At 38.2% G+C, this 26,311-nt stretch overlaps 1 protein-coding gene across 8 annotated transcripts in view; it reads right to left on the bottom strand.

The window, feature by feature from the left end:
* LOC105499001 (membrane metalloendopeptidase) overlaps nt 1–26,311 on the bottom strand; it is a 100,838-nt gene that overhangs the window by 2,153 nt on the left and 72,374 nt on the right. For 7 of the 8 annotated variants that reach the window (XM_011771385.3, XM_011771388.3, XM_011771389.3 and 4 more), the window contains 6 exons: nt 24,607–24,726; nt 22,732–22,865; nt 22,561–22,626; nt 18,843–18,938; nt 18,435–18,511; nt 3,101–4,344 (listed from right to left, as the gene is read on the bottom strand). In XM_011771385.3, the coding sequence (XP_011769687.1) occupies nt 4,245–4,344; nt 18,435–18,511; nt 18,843–18,938; nt 22,561–22,626; nt 22,732–22,865; nt 24,607–24,726 (593 nt within the window). In that variant the 3' untranslated portion in view covers nt 3,101–4,244. Of the gene's footprint in view, nt 1–3,100; nt 4,345–18,434; nt 18,512–18,842; nt 18,939–22,560; nt 22,627–22,731; nt 22,866–24,606; nt 24,727–26,311 lie in introns of those variants that run through there. The other variant, XR_011619821.1, reaches the window with a different exon arrangement.

Genomic DNA, 26,311 nt, shown 5'->3' with positions numbered 1-26,311 from the left:
ATTGCACCCAGCCCTAGTTAGCCCTAGTTTGAATCCCTATTTCTTTGGTATTATAAAGCTGCGATACGTCTTAGCATTACATCTCTGATGCAGTATGTCAAAGGACATAGAGCATTCATAGCACGTAAGAAGGATTTACACCAAGGTAAAACGATAATATAGATACTTGACTCCATTTGTCTTCCTGGATATAGCATAAATGTCAGGTTGCAGATATTATCAAGTGTATTTATAAGAGTGAAATGGGATGCTAGTATGCCTAATACCTGCAAAATTGTTAGTTTCTGAGTAGAAGGAAAATCTAGAGTATAAAAATTTATCATAAACATTAGGCTTTCCAGTCTTTCTATACTTCCCAAGTTGGAAACTCATCATTATTTCTGGCAAGAGCCAATGATTATTTTCCTGCCAGACTTCCTTTGTACAACTGAGAAGATCTGTTTTGTCAAGCAAAACAGAAACACAACATTTTGTCTGTGAGGTTGAAAATGAAAGTAGTGTTTCTCACTGTTTTAGAGGAAATGCAAAATACAAAGAAGCAGAAGTTAAGAAAACATTGTTAGATAAAAGATTAGAATGAGATAAACATGTGCCACTTTGACACCAGTCAGATGTGACTCCTCTCTCCACCTGACCAACCAAATGATCAACTTCTTCAGCCTAGAGACTGTGGACAAAGACACTTACTTTTGGCTTTTGCCTAAGTCATCTGATTATGCTAGTGACTCCCTATAACATTTGATGGCCATTTCACTTAACTTTTGAAAAAAAAATCCAATCAGAAAATCATGGTGATCTCTGAAAAAGGGTGGGGAAAACAAGGACATATTGGATACAAAGTTTGTATCATTCATTTTCTAAAAATTCAATTTGAAGCTAGCGGGAAGTACAAGATTACAGAGATAAAAGCTCCATTTAATCTTAATATTTTTTCAAGACATAAATGGGGTAGAGATTTACATAGGAGTTGGCAGTTTGGAACAGAGTTGACTAGGCATAAAAGCAATAGTATTAAAATGTTTGTTTTTATTTTGTATTTTTGAGACTTGAAACTGATAAAAATTTCTGATTAGCAAACTTTGAGAATAGAGTCTTTCTTCTTTCCAAAGTAACAAATATCTTTTAGTTTGAGTACTCCATCTGTGGCAACAGGAATGATAAATGCTTGAGAAAATTAGCAAGGTTTTGCCCCACTTAAATGGTTAATAGTAACAGCAGCACAGACCCAAACTTGATAAAACTTTGGTACTTGTTATTTGGACTAAAATTTTGTCTAACTCGACTCAGACACTTAAATGGGAGTTTTCAGATTATCCTGCCCACTGATTCATAACTGGGAGACAGATTCATGGGAAAGCAGCATTGGACACATACTCCTTCTCTTGCTGAGAACCACTGATATAATCTAATTCTCTTGTTTTTTAGGTGAGAGAAGCAGAGGCCCAAAAGAATACAGCAAATACCCAAGGTCACCCTGTCAGGAGTGGCAGAATAGGGCTGGAACAAGGACTCTTTTCTTTGGACAGCATCCTTTCCACTTTGCACCTACAACCCACTAGAACACTGGCATGGAGGCAGACTCCTTCCCAACAGGTATTGTCGAGAGCTTCTTCCTACTGTCATTTGTGAGTTTCATCAGCTCCCAATCCTTTGTGTCTCAACTTCTAAACCTTCTTTCTTTGACCAGAACTCAGCCACAGTAGAACTGGATTTATGGATGGGATTAGAGATATGTCTCATCTGATGTGACAACTCTAAAGAATAGGTAGTGTTTTAGAGACATCAGAAGGCCCTATAGAATTCAACAAGAGTACCATGTAAAATTCACGATGTCTGGATGTGTTAGGGATAGGGAGGTATTGCTATTTTGAGTTTGATCTATCCTTTAGGCCCAGAAAATCTTATATTTATAGACAGAGGAGATCCAGGCACCGGAGAGTTGTTCCTCCATAGGGATGCGAGCCTGATGTTTTAAAAAGCTAACAGTGAAGAGTCTAGTGGCTTTTTATGATTTGTACTAGTCACTCTTCACTTCTGGCTCTTCACCTGCTCTGACATGATGGAAATAAAATAAGTTAAGAGATAGCTGTTTTATTAGAGCTGGAAGCTCCTATTACTTCAACTACAAATATCACTTAGGTAAGTTTTAAATTTACTTTAAGGAAATATAGATATAAGTATACTTGAAATTGCCCATTATAATGGTGGTTGTGATAAAGGAGGAAAGGGTAAGGGTATCCACAGTTGGCCTGAAACTATAATTTCAATGCTTATAATACTATTTGGAAGGACTTGAAGAAATAAGTCCATTGAAGGCTCAAGTAAGATGGTAACAAGCAGTACATTCATAGTTGCACTATTTGTAATAGCGCCAAACTGGAAAGTTCTGAAGTGCCCATCAACAATAGGACAAACAAATTGTAATAAGTACCACAATAGAACATTATTCTGCAATGAGAATGAGATCCACAATCAGCACAACAATACAGAGGAATCTCACAAATGTTAAGGCTGAGAGAAAGAAGCCAGGCACAAAAGAATACATACTGATTGATTCTATCTGTATAAAAGACAAAACCAGGCAAAGCTAGTGAATATTAGAAGTCAGGATAGTTATCATTCTGGGAGAAATAAAGTGACAAGGAGGTGCTTCTAGAGTGCTAGTACTGCTCTGTTTCTTACAGGTGCTGGCTACAGGGTCATTGTTCAGTTAAAGTTAAGTTTATTGAACTGTATACTTATGCTTTATGCAATTTACATACCTATGTTATAGTATTTCTGTAACTTTTTTTTAAAGGCAAATGGGCATTTTTCAAGAGGCAGGGAACTAATACTCATTATTTAGATAGAAAAGCCCTGCTTTCATCTTTTGTTAGGAAAAGTAAGAATTTTGGAAGTGCACCTCTTTTGTAAAATCTTAATCTGGTAATAAACTAAAATAGTCAATAGAACAGCAAAAGAGAGGAATAGAAGCCTGAAAAGATGAATTCCTATCAAACACTAAACAGTTCTTTTCCAGAACTCTTCGTGACTTAGAATTCTAGAAGGTCCATTTCTATTCAGAAATGCACTTCTAAAGTTAGACAGCTGTCACAAAGTCTTAGGGAGTAATGAGTTCACAATTTCAATTTATTATCAAAATATTTCCATCTGATGACAAACCTGAAAAGACAGGAGACACAGAGCTACATAGATGCAGATTTGCCCTTTTATCAGACATACTCTAAGGGACAGATTTAGTTTTGAAAGTCCAATTTGAAAACCACAAGTATATATATCTCTAGACAACTGTCCAATGGCAATTTTTACCCTAAAGTTTGTGCTTCAAGCTTTTCATCAATATGATTTATAAGTTTAAATAGTCTCAAATTTTCATCTGCATATCACTTTACAGATCCTGGTTCACAACTATTTATTTTAAGCTGAAACTTCAATATTCATTGATTACCTGTAATAATAGTTACTCATAAATGTAGTTAATAATTAAATATAAAAATTATTATTTTTACATTTATATAAATCTCTTAAAAATACCAAGTTTTGAGAGATAGAGAGAGCAAGAAATTGCTTAGAAAATTGCAGGAAGCCTTAAGAATCTCAGTATCAGTCAAAGCAGGTACAACAAAAAACAATTTTAGACATTCATTTTTTGCTCTAAGAGTGCTTCAAATAAATGATCACAGAATGAATAACTGACGTATGGCAAAAATGAGTTTAAAACTGTATAAGTTCCAAGGCCCCAATGTGTATAAGAATTCTTTGGAAGGGTTTTGAAGGACTGTAAATGTTGCAAATAAAAGTAAAAACTAGTAGTTAGGCAATGTGCTTGAAACTATAGTGTCACCTACTGTTCTTCTGGTGCCTAACTGTATTCTTCCACATCTTCTTTTCCCTTTGGATTCGAAATCCTGGTCTACCTCAAAGGTTCTGCATTGTTTTCTAGGGACATCAGCAAATTGGTAGACCATATGAGAAACAGAAATAAACAGTAATATTATCTTTAGAAATTAAGCATTATTTACACAGTGAGAAGTGATTGACTTGACAGACCTCAGACCCTCTTCCTCCCTCCACACCCTTTCTAGAACAACCTAATGTTATTTGTATTGTGATGCTCCCCTCTCTGTTAATCACCCCCGAGTCAGTACAGTGACCCCTAGGGCCCATTTTCTCTCAGTTAGAGAGTTCCCCATTTCTGTGGTGTTGGCAAGTCTAGCCGAGGGCTGCACTGCTTCTTTTGAAGATCACCAAACCCGGCATTTCTTTTCTGGATTCATGTAGGAATTCTTGCGGCAGTGAAAGGCTTCTGAAAACTCTGCAGAGTTCTGCAAAGTCCCAATAATCCTTTGAAACAAACAAAAAAAGTCACCATCAGCATTTGATACTCATGTCCAAACCACACTGGAGCCCTGCAGCATTTCCCTCTGCAGGTCAAGTGAATGAATTTGGAGTTTGAAGTTAAACTTAAAATAACCTGGTACAACGAGTCAGTGCCTTCTCATTAACAGAATTTTTAAATGGAGAGGTAACAAAGTACAGGAGTTAAAAGCACAGATTTGGGAGACAGACTACATGGCTTGAATCCTGCTTATGAAGCTTCTTTGTGCCTTGGTGTCTGCACAATAGAACATGCATCTTAAGATTGTCATGGAGAGTTAGTAATTTATAAGCATTATGTGTGTTTGTAAAACAAATGAATAATTCACATTTGAAAATGCAGTTATTTGGAGTTGTATTATAATAAGAGTTTGGTCAAAGAATATAATCATGACCTCTCACGGTAAATGTCTTGAAAGGGCTCACATAATGACTTAAGCATAATAGACTTTAAATAGATATTTTTTGTTGATTTGATAGAGGATTATTTTCCTTTTTCCAAAAGGGCTCCTTAAATATCAGAAACTGGATTCAGCCTGAATAACTGGAAAGGGCTGGCAAAATGCCACTTTCCTCTTATCTCTGACCCCAGTGGGCAAAAACAACACAGTCCAGTTCACTATCTGCACCTAGCAGCATTTGAGGGGAGAGATGGGTCAGTACATTGATGTAGAGGTGATGTTTTCACACCCACCCTGAACCCTGAACCACCTCCTTCCCTTCTCTTCCTGCTGAGGCCAGCCCACCATGCTTGCTTGGGTTGGGAGGAGGTGCCCAGAGACAAGTGGACTGGAGTGGTGCAAGGACTAGGCACAAGTGACAGGTGAGTCCATTTTGATTTACGGAGCTCTCCCTATGTGGCAGGTGCACTACCGTGTGTACATCTTAGCACTTCTCTCTCCTCCAACCATTCTCCACACCACAGTCAGAATGATCTTTAAAATTTAAATCAGATTCCATAATCTCTTACTTAAAGCCTTTTATGGACTTGATGGAAATTTACACTCCTGTTCATGGCCTCCAATGTCCTCCTGATGGCTCCAGTCTCCTCTCTAGCCTCCTCGTGGTACATTTCTCTTCCTGTTCCTCCTTAGGCTCAAACTATGCTGACCTACCTTCAATTCCTCAGACCAGCCAAACCCTGTCCTTCTTCAGGGCCTCCTGCTACCTGCAGGTCCCACTCCCTGGAAAGTTGCTCAGCAGTCAGTACCTGGCTAACTCCTCAGCCTTCATGCCTTTGCTTAAATATACCCTCCTTGGACCCCTTCTTTGAATGCCATCTAAACTAACTCCTCTCGCAGGGACTATCCCTATCAAAGCACTTACCACATTTACAATGATTTGTTCTCCTTTTTTACTTCCTGACACACCCACTAGACTAATTTCTATGAGGGCAAAATACAGCCTTTGTATCCTTGAGTTCCACATCTGTGGATTCAACCAAATGTGGCTGAACATATGTGGGGGAAATATTGTGTCTGTACTGAACACATATGGACTTATTTTCCTTATCATTAATCCCTAAAGAACACAGTATAACAAATATTTACACAGCATTTACATTGTATTAGGTATTATAAGTAATCTAGAGGTGACAAAGTACAGGAGGGAGAAGGTGTATAAATTATATATAAATACCACACCATTTATATCAAGAAGTTGAGCATCCACAAATTTTGGTATCTGCAGGGAGGGGAACCAATCCCCCACAGATACTGAGGGAAGATGCTGTACTGTGTACGTCTTGCTCCCTGCTGTGCCCCCAAAGTCCAGCACAGGACTCAGTACATATTGAATGAATGAACCTTGACCTGGTTTGTCACAGTGATTACCTGTAGAGAAGCAATAGGGCATCAGGAAGAAAAACACTACTTAGTGTTTCTGTCGTTTGTTTGATATTATGGACCAACAGGAAGAGAAAGAAAGCATTTTCTTTCTGTTTCCTCATTCCAGAAAATAGAGATCCATGTGGATTTTTCATAAGTCTGACTTTCTAATATGTCACGCATCAATGCATCAACTAACTTCTCTATTCCTCTCCACCACAACTCCCCTATCTTTCATGGAGGATGTAACCTTTTTTAGTTGTTTGTTTTTTAGGACCCCTAGAGGAGTCTTAAAAATGAAAATAATCTCCTGGGGTTGTGAAGTGGAGCCAGGAGCTGGGGAATTTATATGTTAGTCCATTTGACAGGGAGATGATTGGCCTTCCCTAGAATGGGGTGAGTTCCAGTAAAGGCAGGTTGTGTGAATGACAAGGAGATGCTTCCCGCTCTGAGCATGGCTCTGAGAGTCCCTCTGATAGCAATGGCGCATGGTTGTTGGAGAACCTGGACCTGAAGAGTGAAGGCTCTGGAGCTCATGAGCATTGGAAGGAAATGGAAACACTGACTGGGAGGATTTGGACTGCATGGATGTCAGCAGTGACCATGGTGGACTGAAGATGGAAGCTATTCTCTAATTTCTATGTCTGTGTGATGATTTCAGATTCCAGAATAACCCTGAAAGAGCACGTTGAAAAGTCACTGAAAGTAAATGGCTCATCTCCTAGCTTGGTCTAAGAGCTCAGAGTTTGGCTTAACTTGATTTAAAAAAAAATGTCCATTTCTTACATCTGAAATATTGAAAAACACATTCACTCTTTGGACCATGTGAGAGTACAAGGAGAAGTCTGCAGTTTGCAAACCAGAAGATGGCCCTCACCAGAACCCGATCATGCTGGCACCCTGATCTTAGACTTCCAGTCTCCAGAACCGTGAGAAATAAATTTCCATTGTTCATAAGCCAAAAAAAAATTCACTTCTATAATGTAGTCAAAAGTGACTGTGTAGGAATCAAAAGAGCTTAGAAATTAGGAATTTGCGTTGGTCTTTAGTCTTTCAGGTTGTGGGACTCAATGATCCTTTATGTTAGAGAGGAGCTTTGATTTATTCATGCAACCTTCTTCCCAATTCAGGATGCCTAGATACTGGCTAAAGACAGTCATCCTGACATCCTGGGCATTCCTCACACTGGGGAGCAAGCTCCCTGGTTGACCAGGTAAGCCACGAGTCATTGACTGGAAGAGCTGCAAGTTTTTGTTTTTTTTTTTAATTAATTTTTTTCCAAAGGATTCTGTCTTAGATTTAATCATATGGGAACAAGTACTTCAGTAAAAATGTCCAAACCCACTATTTAATTTTATATTTTTCTTAAAAAGTATTTTTAGGATTTATATTTATAAATCTCAAAATTAAGTTAAAACAACAAACAAAAAAACACCTCAAAGAAAAGTCTTCAGATAACACTGTGGAGAGTGGGCACTGCAGAAACACTCATCCTGCTGTGCACTCAGCTCTCCACGCCCGCTCTGCCCATCCTCTCTCCATCCAAAGACTCTACTTAATTTGATCCTGAATAGGTCAACAACACACGAGGGCTTCACTTACTTTCTTAGTTAATGTTTGGTGTTGATGACATCAAATCTTTGAATAGATCATCTATTTTTTTCTGAGATAGGGTCTCCCTCTGTCACTCAGGCTGGCGTGCAGTGGTGCGATCATGACTCACTGCAGCCTTGACCTCCTGAGTTCCAGTGATCCTCCTGCCTCAGCCTCCCAAGTAGCTGGGACTACAGGCATGTACCACCAGGCCTGGGCAATTTTTTTGTTTTTAATAGAGATGAGGTCCCACTATGTCACCCAGGTTGGTCTTGAACTCCTGAGCTCAAGTGATCCTCCCTCATTAACCTCCCAAAGTGCTGGAATTAACAGGCATGAGCGACTGTACCAGGCCTAGATAATCTATTTTGAAAAGTGAATACATTATTAATAAAATACATCTTTTTCCTAAGAGTGAGATCGTATTACATGAATTATCTTCTGTTATTAGAAGATATGTACATGAATTTCATGCTGTATAAAACTGTGTACTTGTGTTTCTACTAACAGAAGATAATAAAGCTTTTATTGATGATTTCTTAAGGTGATTTACTTGAAATTTTTACTTTATTATATAAAATAACTTATTGTACTGCTGATGTTTTCTCCCTTGGCAAACAGTTACTTGTATTAAAAACATCTAAGAGATTTGGCATTGTGACCAAGAATGGACTTTATATACTATCTGACTATTGTTGCGTACTACAACTGGACTTCTGAATTACTGTGTGCAATTAATGGGTCCTCGGACAACTTTTTGTTAATTCTTGTAAATGAATGACTTAGCTACAAAGTTAACTGGTTTCATTCAGGAATAAGCTATCTAACCTTCATCATTAACTAATTTTTATGGTTCTTTCAAAGCAAAGTCACATTGATGAGTGTATGTTCTGCTATACATTCATAAAGAAATTAATGCTGGAATAGATTTCTAGTTATCAGCTAAAGATTGGAGGGGCTAATATAAATTCTACAAAACTCACTAAAATCTATACTGATGGGGGCGGAGCAAGATGGCCGAATAGGAACAGCTCCAGTCTCCAACTCCCAGCGCGAGCGACACAGAAGACCGGTGATTTCTGCATTTTCAACTGAGGTACTGGGTTCATCTCACTGGGGAGTGCCGGACGATCGGTGCTGGTCAGCTGCTGCAGCCCGACCAGAGAGAGCTGAAGCAGGGCAAGGCATTGCCTCACCTGGGAAGCGCAAGGGGGAAGGGAATCCCTTTTCCTAGCCAGGGGAACTGAGACACACAACACCCGGAAAATCGGGTAACTCCCACCCCAATACTACGCTTTAAGCAAACAGGCACACCAGGAGATCATATCCCACACCTGGCCGGGAGGGTCCCACACCCACGGAGCCTCCCTCATTGCTAGCACAGCAGTCTGTGATCTACCTGCAAGGCAGCAGCGAGGCTGGGGGAGGGGCGCCCGCCATTGCTGAGGCTTAAGTAGGTAAACAAAGCTGCTGGGAAGCTCGAACTGGGTGGAGCTCACAGCAGCTCAAGGAAACCTGCCTGTCTCTGTAGACTCCACCTCTGGGGACAGGGCAATAACAAACACAGCCGAAACCTCTGCAGACGCAAACGACTCTGTCTGACAGCTTTGAAGAGAGCAGTGGATCTCCCAACACAGAGGTTGAGATCTGAGAAGGGACAGACTCCCTGCTCAAGTGGGTCCCTGACCCCTGAGTAGCCTAACTGGGAGACATCCCCCACTAGGGGCAGTCTGACACCCTACACCTCACAGGGTGGAGTACACCCCTGAGAGGAAGCTTCCAAAGCAAGAATCAGACAGGTACACTCGCTGTTCAGAAATATTCTATCTTCTGCAGCCTCTGCTGCTGATACCCAGGCAAACAGGGTCTGGAGTGGACCTCAAGCAATCTCCAACAGACCTACAGCTGAGGGTCCTGACTGTTAGAAGGAAAACTATCAAACAGGAAGGACACCTACACCAAAACCCCATCAGTACACCACCATCATCAAAGACCAGAGGCAGATAAAACCACAAAGATGGGGAAAAAGCAGGGCAGAAAAGCTGGAAATTAAAAAAATAAGAGCGCATCTCCCCCGGCAAAGGAGCGCAGCTCATCACCAGCAACGGATCAAAGCTGGACGGAGAATGACTTTGACGAGATGAGAGAAGAAGGCTTCAGTCCATCAAATTTCTCAGAGCTAAAGGAGGAATTACGTACCCAGCGCAAAGAAACTAAAAATCTTGAAAAAAAAGTGGAAGAATTGATGGCTAGAGTAATTAATGCAGAGAAGGTCATAAACGAAATGAAAGAGATGAAAACCATGACACGAGAAATACGTGACAAATGCACAAGCTTCAGTAACCGACTCGATCAACTGGAAGAAAGAGTATCTGCGATTGAGGATCAAATGAATGAAATGAAGCGAGAAGAGAAACCAAAGGAAAAAAGAAGAAAAAGAAATGAACAAAGCCTGCAAGAAGTATGGGATTATGTAGAAAGACCAAATCTACGTCTGATTGGGGTGCCTGAAAGTGAGGGGGAAAATGGAACCAAGTTGGAAAACACTCTTCAGGATATCATCCAGGAGAACTTCCCCAACCTAGTAGGGCAGGCCAACATTCAAATCCAGGAAATACAGAGAACGCCACAAAGATACTCCTCGAGAAGAGCAACTCCAAGACACATAATTGCCAGATCCACCAAAGTTGAAATGAAGGAAAAAATCTTAAGGGCAGCCAGAGAGAAAGGTCGGGTTACCCACAAAGGGAAGCCCATCAGACTAACAGCAGATCTCTCGGCAGAAACTCTCCAAGCCAGAAGAGAGTGGGGGCCAATATTCAACATTCTTAAAGAAAAGAATTTTAAACCCAGAATTTCATATCCATCCAAACTAAGTTTCATAAGTGAAGGAGAAATAAAATCCTTTACAGATAAGCAAATGCTTAGAGATTTTGTGACCACTAGGCCTGCCTTACAAGAGACCCTGAAGGAAGCACTAAACATGGAAAGGAACAACCGGTACCAGCCATTGCAAAAACATGCCAAAATGTAAAGACCATCGAGGCTAGGAAGAAACTGCATCAACTAACGAGCAAAATAACCAGTTAATATCATAATGGCAGGATCAAGTTCACACATAACAATCTTAACCTTAAATGTAAATGGACTAAATGCTCCAATTGAAAGACACAGACTGGCAAACTGGATAAAGAGTCAAGACCCATCAGTCTGCTGTATTCAGGAGACCCATCTCACACGCAGAGACATACATAGGCTCAAAATAAAGGGATGGAGGAAGATTTACCAAGCAAATGGAGAACAAAAAAAAGCGAGGGTTGCAATCCTAGTCTCTGATAAAACAGACTTTAAACCATCAAAGATCAAAAGAGACAAAGAAGGCCATTACATAATGGTAAAGGGATCAATTCAACAGGAAGAGCTAACTATCCTAAATATATATGCACCCAATACAGGAGAACCCAGATTCATCAAGCAAGTCCTTAGAGACTTACAAAGAGACTTAGACTCCCATACAATAATAATGGGAGACTTCAACACTCCACTGTCAACATTAGACAGATCAACAAGACAGAAAGTTAACAAGGATATCCAGGAATTGAACTCATCTCTGCAGCAAGCAGACCTAATAGACATCTATAGAACTCTCCACCCCAAATCAACAGAATATACATTCTTCTCAGCACCACATCATACTTACTCCAAAATCGACCACATAATTGGAAGTAAAGCACTCCTCAGCAAATGTTCAAGAACAGAAATTATAACAAACTGTCTCTCAGACCACAGTGCAATCAAACTACAACTCAGGACTAAGAAATTCAATCAAAACCGCTCAACTACATGGAAACTGAACAACCTGCTCCTGAATGACTACTGGGTACATAATGAAATGAAGGCAGAAATAAAGATGTTCTTTGAAACCAATGAGAACAAAGATACAACATACCAGAATCTCTGGGACACATTTAAAGCAGTGTGTAGAGGGAAATTTATAGCACTAAATGCCCACAAGAGAAAGCAGGAAAGATCTAAAATTGACACTCTAACATCGCAATTAAAAGAACTAGAGAAGCAAGAGCAAACACATTCGAAAGCTAGCAGAAGGCTAGAAATAACTAAGATCAGAGCAGAACTGAAGGAGATAGAGACACAAAAAACTCTCCAAAAAATCAATGAATCCAGGAGTTGGTTTTTTGAAAAGATCAACAAAATTGACAGACCACTAGCAAGACTAATAAAGAAGAAAAGAGAGAAGAATCAAATCGACGCAATTAAAAATGATAAAGGGGATATCACCACCGACCCCACAGAAATACAAACTACCATCAGAGAATACTATAAACACCTCTACGCAAATAAACTGGAAAATCTAGAAGAAATGGATAATTTCCTGGACACTTACACTCTTCCAAGACTAAACCAGGAAGAAGTTGAATCCCTGAATAGACCAATAGCAGGCTCTGAAATTGAGGCAATAATTAATAGCCTACCAACCAAAAAAAGTCCAGGACCAGATGGATTCACAGCTGAATTCTACCAGAGGTACAAGGAGGAGTTGGTACCATTCCTTCTGAAACTATTCCAATCAATAGAAAAAGAGGGAATCCTCCCTAACTCATTTTATGAGGCCAACATCATCCTGATACCAAAGCCTGGCAGAGACACAACAAAAAAAGAGAATTTTAGACCAATATCCCTGATGAACATCGATGCAAAAATCCTCAATAAAATACTGGCAAACCGGATTCAGCAACACATCAAAAAGCTTATCCACCATGATCAAGTGGGCTTCATCCCTGGGATGCAAGGCTGGTTCAACATTCGCAAATCAATAAACATAATCCAGCATATAAACAGAACCAAAGACAAGAACCACATGATTATCTCAATAGATGCAGAAAAGGCTTTTGACAAAATTCAACAGCCCTTCATGCTAAAAACGCTCAATAAATTCGGTATTGATGGAACGTACTTCAAAATAATAACAGCTATTTATGACAAACCCACAGCCAATATCATACTGAATGGGCAAAAACTGGAAAAATTCCCTTTGAAAACTGGCACAAGACAGGGATGCCCTCTCTCACCACTCCTATTCAACATAGTGTTGGAAGTTCTGGCTAGGGCAATCAGGCAAGAGAAAGAAATCAAGGGTATTCAGTTAGGAAAAGAAGAAGTCAAATTGTCCCTGTTTGCAGATGACATGATTGTATATTTAGAAAACCCCATTGTCTCAGCCCAAAATCTCCTTAAGCTGATAAGCAACTTCAGCAAAGTCTCAGGATACAAAATTAATGTGCAAAAATCACAAGCATTCTTATACACCAGTAACAGACAAACAGAGAGCCAAATCAGGAATGAACTTCCATTCACAATTGCTTCAAAGAGAATCAAATACCTGGGAATCCAACTTACAAGGGATGTAAAGGACCTCTTCAAGGAGAACTACAAACCACTGCTCAGTGAAATCAAAGAGGACACAAACAAATGGAAGAACATACCATGCTCATGGATAGGAAGAATCAATATCGTGAAAATGGCCATACTGCCCAAGGTAATTTATAGATTCAATGCCATCCCCATCAAGCTACCAATGAGTTTCTTCACAGAATTGGAAAAAACTGCTTTAAAGTTCATATGGAACCAAAAAAGAGCCCGCATCTCCAAGACAATCCTAAGTCAAAAGAACAAAGCTGGAGGCATCACGCTACCTGACTTCAAACTATACTACAAGGCTACAGTAACCAAAACAGCATGGTACTGGTACCAAAACAGAGATATAGACCAATGGAACAAAACAGAGTCCTCAGAAATAATACCACACATCTACAGCCATCTGATCTTTGACAAACCTGAGAGAAACAAGAAATGGGGAAAGGATTCCCTATTTAATAAATGGTGCTGGGAAAATTGGCTAGCCATAAGTAGAAAGCTGAAACTGGATCCTTTCCTTACTCCTTATACGAAAATTAATTCAAGATGGATTAGAGACTTAAATGTTAGACCTAATACCATGAAAATCCTAGAGGAAAACCTAGGTAGTACCATTCAGGACATAGGCATGGGCAAAGACTTCATATCTAAAACACCAAAAGCAACGGCAGCAAAAGCCAAAATTGACAAATGGGATCTCATTAAATTAAAGAGCTTCTGCACAGCAAAAGAAACTACCATCAGAGTGAACAGGCAACCTACAGAATGGGAGAAAATTTTTGCAATCTACTCATCTGACAAAGGGCTAATATCCAGAACCTACAAAGAACTCAAACAAATTTACAAGAAAAAAACAAACAACCCCATCAAAAAGTGGGCAAAGGATATGAACAGACATTTCTCAAAAGAAGACATTCATACAGCCAACAGACACATGAAAAAATGCTCATCATCACTGGCCATCAGAGAAATGCAAATCAAAACCACAATGAGATACCATCTCACACCAGTTAGAATGGCAATCATTAAAAAGTCAGGAAACAACAGGTGCTGGAGAGGATGTGGAGAAATAGGAACACTTTTACACTGTTGGTGGGATTGTAAACTAGTTCAACCATTATGGAAAACAGTATGGCGATTCCTCAAGGATCTAGAACTAGATGTACCATATGACCCAGCCATCCCATTACTGGGTATATACCCAAAGGATTATAAATTATGCTGCTATAAAGACACATGCACACGTATGTTTATTGCAGCACTATTCACAATAGCAAAGACTTGGAATCAACCCAAATGTCCATCAGTGACAGATTGGATTAAGAAAATGTGGCACATATACACCATGGAATACTATGCAGCCATCAAAATGATGAGTTTGCATCCTTTGTAGGGACATGGATGCAGCTGGAAACCATCATTCTTAGCAAACTATCACAAGAACAGAAAACCAAACACCGCATGTTCTCACTCATAGGTGGCAACTGAACAATAAGATCACTTGGACTCAGGAAGGGGAACATCACACACAGGGGCCTATCATGGGGAGGGGGGAGGGGGGAGGGATTGCATTGGGAGTTATACCTGATGTAAATGATGAGTTGATGGGTGCAGCACACCAACATGGCACAAGTATACATATGTAACAAACCTGCATGTTATGCACATGTACCCTACAACTTAAAGTATAATAATAATAAATAAATTAAAAAAAAAAAAAAGAAAAAAAAATCTATACTGATATCTATAAAATATCAGGAACCAATGCTAATATTGAAGGGAAATTGAAGAAACAGAAGAATTTCAAAGAGGGCTTATTAGCCTGCTAAATTACAGAGTTATGAAGGAACAAAATAGCCTTATTAGTTGAACATGTCTATATAAAACACTAGACAAAATATTCCTTCAAAAATATTAAAAATTAAGCTTTGAAAAACATTTCTTACTTTGCTAGTGGTGTCAGTTCTAAAAAGTGCCCTTTCTTCCTGACTGGAAGATAAGGTTGAGCAATCTAAGCACTTAAATCAGTTTGTCTATTTTGACTTGCTTTACAAAATTATCAGACCCTTACATATCGCATAGAAAATTACATCTAAATAATTTTAGAAACATATTTATAGATTACATATAAATATTATAATAACCATTCCCTGAAATGACGATAGATGGCTAACCATAAACTGCATTTCCAAAATGAAGTCAATATTTAAATTACAGATTCAATTTCTAGACTACTAAAAGAAAAATGTTTTTGGCTTACATACCATTTAATTTTAACCACATGTTTTCTGAGCTAATCAAAATGGAGGAATTAGGGAACTAAAGGCAGGCAATACAATAATAGGAAAGAAAACTAGGAAAGAAACAAACGCACAGAAAAACCTTAATAAAAAGCCAAAATAAATCAAAAAGCATCACAATTGATATAAGAATAAATAGCTCCACAGAATAAATTAATAAACAGTAAAAGCATAACTAATAATCATAAAGTAGTCTGTACCATCAAAATGTTTTAAAAGGTGAGGTTTTTTTTTCAGGATATTGTTTTAAGGTAGGAAGGCAGAAATATATTTTTAATAAAGAAATTTTAATCCAGTTGTTAAGATAAAAATGTTAATACTTAAAAGAGACAAATTTTACCTATCAAAACTTAATTTGCAACCTCTCATTCTCCGAGGATGGTAGATATACCAGGTATTACAATAATATTACTGAAATTCACCTAGATTTTTATGGACATCTGTTTTAGTTTATGGAGATATGCAGGGCAAACCCTTGACAAATTAGGTTGTATGGTGGTTTGTATGAGCTTATAAATGCTAGCTGCTATCCTTAGAATTAGATTCTTATACCTTAACTTCTAAAGTTTATTTTAAAGAACATAAATAAAGCTTTAGTCAGGAAGACTACAACAACGATAGGTTAGACATAGCAAATACGGTTTTATAGACGCAGCTTTGTATCAAGCGTATTTTGCTTTTTGTTTTAATACTATGGCTGTTTAAATATAAGGTTACAAATATCTAATTCAGAAATATTTCTATATAACCACCAAGCACAATTCTTAAATAGCAACTCGGTATCTATTAGTTTTTAAAGTTCTTTAAAAAATATGTTTTACTTTGTACAGCCAGGAAATGGTCTGTTTCCAAAACTAAATGTAAGCTCAATCTTTTGCCAAGAAAATCTCCTTACCTCCAGAGAAAATAATAATTTCCTTGACAAAAGGTTGGCATTCCATTTACCCTTAAAACACACACACACACACACACACACACACACACACAATTGTTATGAATGAAAAATAGTCGATGAGGGATCTTTGGAACCAGAACAACAATAAAAACTTAAATATACACATAATTTAACTTATTTATAGCAAAATATTGTTTTCAGTTTAAAATTGGAGCTAGAAAACAGTTATATACTTATCTATGTTTTACTTAACCACTGATCAGTTACTAACATTCTGAAATGTGCAGAACATAAGAAATGAGCACCAAAACGGCCTTGACTGATAGGGAACTATTGCAAAATACATAAGAATTCTTATTCTGTTCATAACTCTTGTCTACAAATAATCCTAGTATGAACTTTCAAACACACACACACAACATAGGCTCTTCATTTATATTAACGTTAATCCTCTAGCAACTCTCATGATAATTTAATCCTCATTTTACATATCAAGAAACTGAGGCACAGAGGTTACATTAACGCTAGTAAATAGTGAAGCCATGGTTGGAACTCAAGTGTTTCTTACTTCAAAGCTTAAGTTCACTTCAGTAAAGAAAAAGACAACTTTAAAAAAATTAAAAGTTTCTTGAATAAACCACAGTGGGAATTAATCCAGTCACTTTTGTTGCTCATTACCTATAAAGCAGTTAATTTGAATATCTTAGCAGAACTAAAGTTAGTCTGGATTACAGAGATAATAGGCATACCATAAGCAATTATTGAGTGAATGAATATTGAAAGAAATGTTAAGGCAAATACTAGATGATGATGATAATGTTGATGATGACAATGATGATACTAACAAGCTGAGTAAATTCTTTAATTTTTAAATGAGCTACTTTATTGTTTCATAACTGAATATGTTTTTCTCCATAATTGAATGTGTTTTTTTCCCAAGAGTAAATGATCTGGGCAGTATGCTTACATTCATTTTATGTAGAGCTTTTGAAATGTAGCCCATTAGTTCTCTTTTGTTCTCAAATTCCATTTTCCAACTACCCTACAAATTTTTTAGGTTTTTTTTTTTTTTTAAACTTTCTTGCCTGAGAGGCGTTGTTGATCAACAAATGAGTGACTAAGTGTTCTAGCACATGGGAAAGGGGTAGCGTTAGGAATTCAGTTCTTAAACAAATACATAGGATCTGCGATTTAACATTCAAATGTTGGTTAGAAGGACTCTCTTCAATCATTGTTCTCTTAGATTTTCTAATTTGGGAAGAACTTTAACTTCTTCTAGATCTTGCCAAGAAAATCTCCTTACCTCCGGAGAAAATAATAATTTCCTTGACAAAATGTTGGCATTCCATTTACCCTTAAAACACACACACACATACACACACACACTTCTGTTGTTACGAATGAAAAATAGTCGATGAGGGATCTTTGGAACCAGAACAACAATAAAAACTTAAATATACAAACAATTTTCTACCCTGTAGAGCATTTTTCTCTCACATCCTTGATGGGCTGTTCTGACCTCTGCTTCAATGTACTCTCTCCTGAAGCTTTGGGAATAATGTTATTCCATATTGAAAAACCTCTAATTAATTAGTAGGAAGTTTTCCTTTATGTTGAAATTTTTCTTCGCAATTTGGAGCTCATTTGGCCTGGGCCTAAACCATTCACAGCCTCTTAGAAATGTCTTTGTGCTAGCTTTAAATTGAGCCATTGTTCTGAGACGACATCTTTGTTGGAATAGATCAAGCCCTGGGCCTCATACATTCTAAGGAATTATAATTATCGTAGATTCGAAGAAAGAGAGCAGCCAAGGCGATGCTTATGTAGAATGCTCTAATGTGTTCTCTCGATCCTATCTGTGACTCTCAGACAAACAAACAAACAAACAAACAAAAAGCACTGAATTTCCCAGTGTAAAAGAATCAGAGTTAGAAAAGTCTAAATTCCAAATGTGGAAGCAATGGACCCAATATAAGAGCACCTTGATTGCTGTTCATACCCACGCACCTGAAATTGCCTGGACTGTGCACATCTGTTTTAATGGAGTTGACTGCATACTCTGGCCTATAGGTTCCACACCACACCTAGAGATAGGAATAGGAAAAGCAAAGCATGTACTCAGGTTCAATCAAGGATTATTTGTTTGAGCAAGTTGAGGGGAGGGAGAAAAATTAAATTGGAATTCTGCATTCCTCAACCATTCTCTCAAATAATGTTCAATGAAAGGCAACCAGGAACATAGTTATTTATCATTAATATGATCCAACAGTCTATTATAAACAATGAAAGTGAATCAAGTCAAATGCTCTGCCACAATTGATTAAAACAAGAGAATTCAGCATGTGACATCTAACTTACTGTGAAATTACAACTCAGAATGGTTTTCATATCTATCAATCAAGAAAGACACAATACCTGTGCAAAGTTCAAGAAGAATAGTTGTTTGTGATTTAGGTCAAGTCCAGGAAGTAATTTTTCTTCACCATTCTTTTTAACATAATTCTGATAGGCCTAGGCAGTTGATAAAATAGAAAAACAATAATTATAATTCCTAAGGTTATATATATAAACCCATGTAAAAGATCTTATCACCAAGTAATTAATATTTTATATTAAAATCACCCTAATAATACATTTAGTTATGGTAACCTACAGCTATTTTATGGATTAGAAAGGCAAATCAAATTTATTTACAAATGCTCTGAAAAGAACAAGATACTGATTAGTAGAGGACAAGAGCCTGGTACATGTTAGGTGATCAATAAATGCCAATTGAATGAATGGATGACCTACATAAGTGATGAAAAACTTATCTAAATGTTGTTTTATAAATTGATGAATAAGACCAGCCAGGACAAATGAATTGCCAAGGAGGTCTACAATTGCTACATTTAACTTAGTTACCACTCTCTTAGCAAAATAGACTCACCAGACTAAGTTCGAGTGACTCTTGCCAAGTCAAAGGGTTCTCTTGAGATCCCTTAGAGGCCTAGTCTCCTATGAGTCTGAGGACAATAAAATGCAACTATTCTCATCTTTTGAAGACAGGACAAAATGGACAAAGCCTCAGGTACATTTCAAGGAAAATATTTAGGTAATTTGAATATCAAAAAGTGCTCTTAATTCTTAAAGATTTATGCGCACTACTGAAAAAAATGAGTTTTCCTCTACTAAATAAACTTTTAAAAGGAATTCATAATAATCGTTCTGAGATGTGTCATTTCCAATTTAATACAAAGGAAGGTGACCAACTAGATGAGCAGAAGATATATTTCATTTCTGCCACTTACCATCAACATAGACTTACTGAACCTCTACTGTGTAACTAACAATGCTGGGGATATGGGAAAGGCTTGCACCTGCTCGCTCTTAGGGAGCTTGCAATCTAGCAGGGGGCAAGGTATTACATGTTAAGAATTTACATATTTTCAATGTAATAAAATATTTGCACAATTGTCATTTGCATCATCGTTACAATTCTGTACTTGCTCTAGGTAAGGATCTCCATGGAAGTACTATCAATCCCAACTTTGGCTGGATTTTATAGCAGTGATTCTCAATCTGGCTGTGTATTAGAATCACCATGGGAATATTGAGTGCCAATGCCTTCCACTTCCAGTCAAGATGGAGTGATAGGGACTGGATTTAACTTCTTGCTGAAACAACTAAATGACGAACAAAATATTTAAAATAATGGTTTGCGTAACACTGAACATCAGGCAAAAGGAGAATGACCCCTGAGAGATGTTAAACATTACTCTCAGTGAGTCCTATTGCTGCTGAGCTTATTGTCCTGAGAGTTTTCAGGCCACATCGTAGGAGAAAACCAGTCAGAGCTGGGGAGACTCCTTGAATTGAGGAGAAGGAGCTGAGAGTTCAGGGACACCAAGAACAGGTTACTAAAGAGGAGAAAGCAACACAAAAAGAGAACCTCAGAGATTACAGATGGCTTTCCTCAAGCATTCAGCTTCGTCTTGATCTGAAGATGGGTGTGAGCAAAATACTCAATGCTAGGAAAACAATATCCCAAAAGGACTGGAGATAACAATTTATGGTACTTACACAGGACAAGAATGGAAACCCCCAAGATTCACAGAGTAGATTCTTATCTCAGCAATTGAGAATAATGTGCCTAGACTGAACACTGCCCCCATCTCAACAAATATTACAAAAGCAAGACCCAAAAGGATCAAACCATTTTCCAGGAATTTAACTGTATCCTAGAATAAAGCTCAAGAATATGTATAGGAACAGGCCGGGTGCAGTGGCTCATGCCTGTAATCCCAGCACTTTGGGAGGCCGAGACGGGCAGATCATGAGGTCAGGAGATCGAGACCATCCTGGCTAACACAGTGAAACCCCGTCTCTACTAAAAATACAAAAAACTAGCCGGGCGAGGTGGCGGGCGCCTGTAGTCCCAGCTACTCGGGAGGCTGAGGCAGGAGAATGGCATAAACCCGGGAGGCGGAGCTTGCAGCGAGCTGAGATCCCACCACTGCACTCCAGCCTGGGCAAGAGAATATGTATAGGAACAAAAGAACATCCAGCACCCAAAGAAGTAAAATGTTGTCAGGCACAGTGGCTCATGCCTGTATTCCTAGCTCTTTAGGAGGCCAAGGCAGGTGGATCGCTTGATGTTCAGGAGTTTGAGACCAGCCTGGCCAACATGGCAAAATCCCATCTCTACTACAAATACAAAAATTAGCCAGGCATGGTGGCACACGCCTGTAATCCCAATTACTTGGGAGGCTGAGGCAGGAGAATCGCTTGAACCCAGGAGGCAGAGGTTGCAGTGAGCCAAGATCATGCCACTGCACTCCAGCCTGGGCAACAGAATGAGACTCTATCTCCAAAAAAAAAAAAAAAAAAAAAGATAAAATGCAAAGTGTCTGGCATTGAGTAAAAAAATTGCTAAGCATTCAAAGCAGCAGCAATCTACCATGCCCCTGGAACTGGCTGGACTTATTCTTTTGGAAACCTGTAGCTTACTTAATCTTCCAAGCTTCACACTCTGATCATCTCTGGTCACTGCCAAATTGCATGCCCCATCAGTTACCTCTCTTCCTCCACTTCTCTGGTGTTCCCCTTCCCTAATCCAACCATCGATTTTCTCCTCCTCCACTCTAATCCAAACATTTCTATAATGAACAAATGATTCTAAATCCTCATTTTCTCCACGGATCATTCCATCCATTCTTGTCTTAGAGAAGCCTAGTTCTAGCCTAGGAACAACTTGTTCCTTGTGACATCTCAAGTAGATGCTGCTCGTTCTCCTACATATGGGCTACTTCATAGTTGAGAAAAACACTCAAAATCATCCTCATTCCTCTTTGATGCTTCCTAGACCATCATTCCTCCACCCTTTTATGAAATTCCCTGCTTTTTCTTATGCACATGGCATCTACTAGATTCTTTTTTAACCCTTGCTCAGATCCTCAAATAATGACCTTTTATAAAGCATTCACTGCATTATCTCCAGCTCTTAGAATAGTGCCAAACCTATTAAGCCTCAATGAATATGTATTGAACGCAAGAATGAATGGAAGGCTAAATGGGATTCTAAGCGATGCTCCACTGATAATAGTCTTCTGTGTATAATAGTGTGATTGACTACAAGGCCATGTGCTGGAACCATATCACATCAGTCCCTTACTGTATTATATGTGAACTATGGTTTAATATGCCTGTGGTTTACATTGATTTTTGTTCCCAAATGCTACTTCACCTGCAACAAAACTGAAGGTCCTGTTTCTTATATTGGTCAATGACCCTGAAATAATCCTTCTTATGGGACATCTCTTCTAAAAAAAATTATTTCAGATATTATTTCTTAGAAAAATGTTGCCTCCTTTGTGAACCTGCTATCTGCTCATTTCAGTTGATATAATATTCCATGTTTTCTTTTCTTCTTGGCTCTTTGCAAACTTAAGTGTTCAGCTCTGTCACATCAATGTATTGACCCTTACGGTTAGCATATTCACAACTCTTTCTCCTCATATTTTTTTCCATTTTCTATTCATCTTTTATTGCTTATATTATATGAGTTTCTTTTTTTGCAAAAGGTTGTAAATGAATTATTAAATATGAGAAACACTCTAAATCACTAAAATGGAAAGAAAATCTTTTTACTTACTCTGTATGCTTGACCAATACCTCCGTTATCAGCAATGTTTTCTCCCAGTGTATTAATTCCATTGAGCTGTTAAAAAAGACACTTTATTAGGATTGTTTTAAAATAAAATATCAGTAATACACTTAAGATTGAACGTGTCTAAAACTTTTCAAGAAAATGCTAATGACATACGTGCTGTCCACCTGCCAGGTCCCAGGAAAAGTTTCCATACTGATACACCATGCATTGGGATTGCTCTTTAAAGTTACTTGCAGACTGTTGAGTCCACCAGTCAACCAGGTCTCCATCTTTGTTAAAGTTTCTGCCTATAACATATTTATTTAAGTAAAATGGGAACTCATTGCAACAAGAATTATAAGATATCTTTAATTCAAAGTGCAAGGACTGAAATACTGCTGTGTGACAGAACATTAAATTAGGCAGACAATGAGAGAAACTGTCATCCCTCCTCATCACAGAGTTGGCAAAGCCTGGACTGCCAGAGCTTTCTTTGCTGATGTGTCTCAGCAATGACCCAGACATTTCACCCATTTTGCTCTTGATATCTCAGAAGAGGCCGCCAGACAAAATATTCCTGAAGTTATGCCTTGTTCTGTTGAATGGTTTTTACCTGACCCAAGTCTGTTTACTTTGATATTTTGAGATTTTTTAAATGGTCAACATTTTTATTCTGGCATTTTTATATTCCTGGACCCTTCATAGGACACTGTGGGCTCATAGTTTGCCTCTACCTCGAGCACACACAAAAGTCTTTTTCTCCTGTAGCTTCCCTGCCAACCATAAACTACATCGATCTTTCTCCCTTTTGAGCTCCAATTGCATTTATATGTATCACGTGTTTTGACACTTAATATTACCATCTTTTTCATATTTGTCTATGATGTAGTGATTAAGAAAAGGGCTATGCAGCCAACCTACTTGAACACACCTCCTGGTTCCACCAGTTCCTATCTTTGTATCTTTGGGCACATCTTTCATGTGCTTTTATTTTTTTCCACTTGGAAAACAGAAACAGTATTAGAACCTACCTGTAAAGACTGTTGCATAGTTTGAGTTAATAGACACTTAGTAAGTCTTTTTAAGAATTCTAACCTTCCTGCCTCTTTTTCTTTCTCTGGCTCTCTAAAATGGGGATTATTTTCTCTTTATTGTTCTCTTTCTACTTTCTTTCCATTTGTGAATGAAATTTGTCATAGATTTAACTATCACCTCTTTACTATTTCATGTCTTTATTCCTCTCAGGAATTCAGCTTTGATTGAAACTCTAAATTGATTTTGCCATTTAGGGTGGCATTTAAGTGCCTTTTTGCAAAGACTTGAACTAGGTAGTAGGTACAAGATGAAAAAAAATAAAAAAAAGTCTCTGACCCAAAGCAGCTTAAGAGTCTTCGGATCACAAGGTCAGGAGATCGAGACCACGGTGAAACCCCGTCTCTACTAAAAATACAGAAAAAATTAGCCGGGTGCGGTTGTGGGCGCCTGTAGTCCCAGCTACTCAGGAGGCTGAGGCAGGAGAATGGCGTGAACCCGGGAGGTGGAGCTTGCAGTGAGCCGAGATCGCGCCACTGCACTCCAGCCTGGGCGACAGAGCGAGACTCCGTCTCAAAAAAAAAAAAAAAAAAAAAGAAAAAAAAAAAGTAAAGAGTCTTATGAGCACTTGCAGAGACAATATTTTCTGATTTTACATCTGATTTTAAGACGTATACATGCAGCCTGTCTTTTAAGAGTATGACAAGACACGTCATATACAATCAGGAAACTAAGACCAAGCATTATCACTGCTGCTGACAAACACCATAGTATTTTCCCAATAGGAATATTTACTTCATTCTGCCAGAGTGTAAAGTACACATTGCTCACCTCACTATGAGAATTTTTTTGATCTCTTTAAGCAACAATTTAAAGGGAAAATTGAAAGTGTGGTGAAAATTAGAGAAATGATACATGTTTGAATAAATGTAGCTTTGTAGTAATAAATTATAATAACTCTCAATCAAATTTATGAGCATATGCCTTAGCCAAAGGAAAATGTCAACTGCACTTTACCATTGTCATCAAAGCCATGGGTGATTTCGTGTCCTATGACCATGCCGATGCCCCCATAGTTCAATGAGTTGGACTGCTGGGCACTAAAGAAGGGGGGCTGCAGAATGCCGGCTGGGAAGACTACAAGGAGAGAAGATAGGTAGAGATTATTTGTGGCATAATTTTTTAAAAAGTTTTATTTTCTTAGAGACAGTCCTCCCTCCTCAGCCTCCTGAGTAGCTGGGACTACAGGTGCATGCCACCATGGCATTATTAAGTGATGGCAGGCTTGGGGTTGGCTTTGTGCTGGCTAAGCTGCTGTTCACAATGTCAGTTTCACTTAGTTATATACAAAAATCTTCTGTAATAGAAGCCAATGCAGGCATTTTATTATGGATGACAACAGAGTTCACCCTGGAGTGGGGCTATAATCTGTGATTTATCATCATGATTCACTTTACAATCTCTTTTAAGATTGTTTTGTGCTCTAAGGAGTTTGGAGCAAAGGGAACTAGTAACCTTCTTTCAGAAGGTTCTTTCCCCCTTATAAATACTTGGAAGAAATAGTTATTCAATAACACCAGTATTATTTTTAATGTTATCAAAGAAATTGTATCCATCTACAATAGTATCTTAAATAAACATTGCCCCTCAATTGTAAGTATACCTCTATCACGTAACCTTACCTTATTTTCATCAAGGCACTTATGACTACCTCATATTCTATTTATTTCTTTATGATCGCAGTCCTTCCTTTTCCTGTCTGCCCCAATCCTACTCCAGGTCCTCAAGTATTAGCCCTTGGAGAGCAGAGATTTGTGTGTCTGTACATACATTTGTTTATGTTTTAATTTCATACATTTTTCTAGTTCATTATCTAAATGCCTAAAATTGAACAATACCTAAAACTAGAAGAGTACCTGGAACATTAACAGTGCTCAGGAAATGTGTTGAATCAATGAATAATCAATGATAAATAAATGAATGATCACCTTAACTTACTAATGTGTTCTAAAGAGTTTAGTAAATTAATAAATGAACAGCGGTTTTCCATATGTCTACTCTGACATCTGCATTAACTTGCTAACTTCCTCCATTCAGGTATCTCACAAACGTGTTACATTTAATGCGTCAAACATCAAATTCATTTTCCCCTCTAGGCCCTCACTCTGTATTTTTTCTGCTAATGGCACTTGAAGGGTCTCTATCAGCAAAAGTAAATGTTCCTATTTATCTTAGATGCCTCCTTTCTTTTACAGTCTTTTACAAGTCTGCTTAGGCGGAGGCTGGGGGAGGTGGCTTTCAGGAGCATCTTTATCTCCTCCTGTCAGTATTACTGTCCCCACATACTCTCATTCCTTGTTTCAGGGATGACTGAATTTCCTGATCAGTCTCCCACTTTCTGTTTCACCCAACTGTAATCTATTCTAAATCGAATCCGCTCTCTGAAACTATCCTGCAACCAGATTAAAGACAAATCTGGGCATCATCACTCTCCTGCTAAAAGTCTTTGGAAGGCTTACCATTGCTCGCTAGCTAAACACATCTTTCTGGCCTATGGCTCCAGGGTCCTCTCCCCTCTCCACTTCCATCATATCCCGTATCCTCTTATAATATAAACTCTGATGAAATATATTTCACTATTCCTGAAATATACTAATAATATGTCTTAAATACTAATAAAAGAGGGAGATTATCTTCCCTTGGAATACACTTCCCCTGTTTA

This window comes from Macaca nemestrina, chromosome 2, assembly GCF_043159975.1.
Source record: "Macaca nemestrina isolate mMacNem1 chromosome 2, mMacNem.hap1, whole genome shotgun sequence".
Lineage (NCBI taxonomy): Eukaryota > Metazoa > Chordata > Mammalia > Primates > Cercopithecidae > Macaca > Macaca nemestrina.
This window is presented reverse-complemented; position numbering and strand designations above follow the sequence as displayed.